The 4159-nt window shown below is 41.2% G+C and overlaps 1 protein-coding gene across 1 annotated transcript; it reads left to right on the top strand.

Annotated features, from left to right (window-relative positions):
- Positions 1-251: 251 nt before the first annotated feature.
- On the top strand, positions 252-3249 carry LOC112078404 (NLR family CARD domain-containing protein 3-like). The gene is made up of 2 exons (XM_070442042.1): positions 252-1747; positions 2998-3249. Exons 1-2 carry the CDS (start codon positions 252-254, stop codon positions 3185-3187), a joined length of 1686 nt encoding a protein of 561 aa, XP_070298143.1. The 3' UTR covers positions 3188-3249.
- The last annotated feature ends 910 nt before the right edge of the window (positions 3250-4159 follow it).

Raw genomic sequence — 4159 nt, 5'->3', positions numbered from 1 at the left:
TAGCAGACTTAAAAAATTGCCATCCATACTCCTTAACTATTTATCTCCCATGTCGATGTTATAACGAGCTTCAATAACATATCTACTAACAATCCCATCCATTCTCTCTCAAATTCTCCAAGCGAGCGTCCCCTCCCTCCTCTTGAAGAGAAAAATTTATTCCTAATATCTTCCACTCCTCTACTTCATCCTCTCTTTCGCTAAACACCCCAACAACCCCCATCGCCTTGCCCCCTGATATCTACAGAGGCATGACCATTCAGGGTGATGATCCCATGCCAGTCCCCTCCTCCCCCTCTCCTTCCCTCACTCCTCAGGCCCACACACACACACACACAGAGAACAGCTACCAGTTTCCCTCTCTCCCCGAGCGCCAGCAGCCCCCCTCCAGTGCAAGGTGCCAACGGGCACCTCTGCCTTGGCGGTTCCGGGCCTCTGGTGCCCCAGATAGGCCGTGTTGGGATATGTGCCAAATAGTCCAGCTCCGTTACATGTGGACATCGCCAGACCTTAGAAACTGGTCACCAAGTGTCCAGATGCGCTTGAAGATGAGTACTGGCGAGCTGACAAATCTCATCAAGGGAAATCTGCTTCCCTCTGCTCTCCTCTGGATAACTACCCGACCTGCAGCKGCCAATAAGATCCCTTCAGGTTTTGTTGACCAGGTGACAGAGGTACAAGGCTTCAATGACCCACAGAAGGAAGAGTACTTCAGGAAGAGATTCAGTGATGAGCACATGGCCAACAGAATCATCTCACACATAAAGACATCAAGGAGCCTCCACATCATGTGCCACATTCCAGTCTTCTGTTGGATTTCTGCAACAGTCCTTGAACACATGCTGAAACATAAGAGAGAAGAGATGCCCAAGACTCTGACTGAGATGTACACACACCTTGTGYTGTTTCATACCAAACAGAAGAATGAAAAGTATCTTGAGAAAGAAGAGACAGGTCCACACTGGAATAAAGAGAGCATTCTGTCACTGGGAAAACTGGCTTTTCAACAGCTTGTGAAGGGCAATCTGATTTTCTATGAAGATGCCCGGAAAGAGGCTTGCATTGATGTCAATGAAGCATCAGTGTACTCAGGATTGTGCACACAGCTCTTTAAAGAGGAATGTGGGCTGTACCAGGACAAGGTGTACTGCTTTGTGCATCTGAGCATTCAGGAGTTTCTGGCTGCTGTTTATGTGTTCCTCTCATTCATCAACAACAAAGAGAATCCAATGGATGAACCTCAATCAATGTTCAGCTACTTTCTGTCGCTGTTCAGAGACAAGCCTGAAGTTACTTTTTACAAGAGTGCTGTAGATAAAGCCTTACAAAGTGAGACGGGAAACCTGGACCTTTTCCTCCGCTTCCTTCTGGGCCTCTCACTGGAGTCCAATCAGAAGCACTTACATGGTCTGCTGACAAAGTCAAGAAACAGCTCACAGAACCATGAAGAAACAGTCAAGTACATCAAGGAGAAGATCAGGGAGAATCCCTCTCCAGAGAGGAGCATCAATCTGTTCCACTGTCTGAATGAACTGAATGACCATTCTCTAGTGGAGGAGATCCAAAGCTACCTGAGATCAGGAAGTCTCTCAAAACCCAACCTGTCACCTGCACAGTGGTCAGCTCTGGTCTTTGTGTTGCTGACTTCAGAAAAGGAGCTGGATGTATTTGACCTGAAGAAATACTCCAGATCAGAGGAAGGTCTTCTGAGGCTGATGCCAGTGGTTAAAGCCTCCAGAGCTGTTCTGTGAGTACATAAAAACCTGTTATGGCTAGCGGAACGTTTCGACATCATCCTGTGAAATTGCAGAGTGCCAAATTCAAATTAAATTTGAAATATTTAATTTTCATCAAATCACAATACACTAAAATGAAACTTAACGTCTTTTTAATCCAGCCACCGTGTCGGATTTCAAAAGGGCTTTATGGCGAAAGCAAACCATGTGATTATCTGAGGACATGAAAAAAAAACACAGACAATGATATTTCATCCCGCGGGGCATGACACAAAACTCAGAAATAACGATATAATTCATGCCTTACCATTGAAGAGCTTCTTCTGTTGGTGCTCCAAAATGTTCCATAAACATCACAAAGTGTCCTTTTGTTCGATAAATTCCATTGTTATATCCCCAAAATGCAGTAAAAATTTCAATTTATTTGACACGTTTGATTCAGAAAAAACACCGGTTCCTACTCGCCCAACATGACTACAAAATATCTAATAAGTTACCTGTAAACATTATGCAAACATTTCAAACAACTTTCCTCATCCATCCTTAGGTATCCTAAAACGTAAATAATCGATAAAATCTAAGACGGAACATACTGTGTTCAAAAACTGATAAAATCAACGTAGTGCACCAAACAAAAGTGCTTGACCCTCGTTCTGAATAGACTTCTTCATTTCTCAAAGGAAAAACATCAATTTCTAAAGACTGTTGACAGTCTTAGGAAGCCGTAGGAATCAATCAGAAATCCAGTTTCCCATAGAAACCATTAGAAAACATGGACAACTCAACAACAAAAAATCCTGGATGGTTTGTCCTCAGGGTTTCGCCAAATAAGTTCTGTTATACTCACTTATTTTAACAGTTTTAGAAACTTAAGAGTGTTTTCTATCCATATCTACCAATATATGCATATTCTAGCTGCTGGGCCTGAGTAGCAGGCAGTTTACTTTGGGCATGCTTTTCATCCAGACGTGAAAATACCGCCCCCTACCCCAAACAGGTTTAAGAACTAATCATCAGGAAAAAATATTACGTTTATGGAAAATATGTATTATAATATGTATATAATGTTATGTTGAAAAACCTATTGAATAAATGCATTGATTTTCACATTACTATAACATAGTGACCATACAATTCTAGGAGACAAGATTAATCTATATGTTGTTTGATAGAATAAACCAAAATGCATCTGCCATTGTCCTTCTACTCTACTCGTTAAATTAACAGCATTTTTGTGAAGTCATGATGGTCTCTTTGTCAGGCTGTCAGGCTGTGGAGTCACAGAGGAAGGCTGTGCTTCTCTGGTCTCAGCTCTGGAGTCAAACCCCTCACACCTGAGAGAGCTGGATCTGAGTAACAATGACCTGAAGGATTCAGGAGTGGAGCTGCTCTCTGCTGGACTGGGAAATCCCCACTGTAAACTGGAGACTCTGAGGTCAGTATTCCTGTAGTTGGTCAACAAGTGATAACTGTTCACCAGATCCACATGTGTTTACCAGGCACACATAGTCCACACCATATGTGTTTGGACAGTGAAGATTACAGTTTTACATTTGGTGTTATGCCCCAGCCTTTTGGATTTCAGATGTCCCGGATAGTACACATAATGTTCACGCTCTGTATTTAGTTTAATGAGAGTATTAATGGAGTACATCATAATGCTGTTTTACCGTTTTGAGGTAATGAATAGTCACTTTAATGTATCTATTTCTCCGAATTGAAGTCTTAATTATTTGAACAAATATATGTTATTCATAAGTTGAGTATTTGGTCCCATATTTCCATGTCTGCAGTGAGACAAATCACAGCTTGTGATTCTACAAACTTGTTGATTCCATTTGCAGTTTGTCTTGGTTGTGTTTTGGATGATGTTTTTCTATCGATCAATAGAAACTGAATGGTGAATAATGTCCTGTCATTTTTGGAGTCACTTCACTTGTATTGTCAGAAGAATAGAAGATGTTTCTAAACACTTCTATCATTCATGTGGATGCTACCGATGATTATGAATAATATGAATGATTTATTGTAAATAGTGACGAATGTACAAAAGTTCACAAAATAAGCACAAGAATAGAAATAAATGCAGAACCTCTCCTGTTTATTGGTAATCGGTGAGAAGGCTAGCATGTTTTTGTTGTAGCTCTCGTGTTATTTGTAATGGTGAGAGGTAGTTGTGTTTGTTGTATCCTCTGTTATTGGTAATGGTGAGAGGCTAGCGATTTTTTGTCTGTAGCCTCTGTTATTGGTATATGGAAGGATAGTTGTATGTGTTGTTGTATCCTCTCTTTATTGGTAATGGTGAGGGCTAGCATGTTTTGTTGTAGCCTCTGTTATTGGTAATGGTGAGAGGTTAGTATGTTTTGTTGTATCCCTGTTTATTGGTAATGGTGAGAGGCTAGCATGTTTTGTTGTAGCCTCTG

Source organism: Salvelinus sp. IW2-2015, unplaced genomic scaffold (genome assembly GCF_002910315.2).
Source record: "Salvelinus sp. IW2-2015 unplaced genomic scaffold, ASM291031v2 Un_scaffold5641, whole genome shotgun sequence".
Classification (NCBI taxonomy): domain Eukaryota; kingdom Metazoa; phylum Chordata; class Actinopteri; order Salmoniformes; family Salmonidae; genus Salvelinus; species Salvelinus sp. IW2-2015.
Note: the sequence above shows the minus strand (reverse complement) of the source record. Positions and strands in the feature narration are given on the sequence as shown.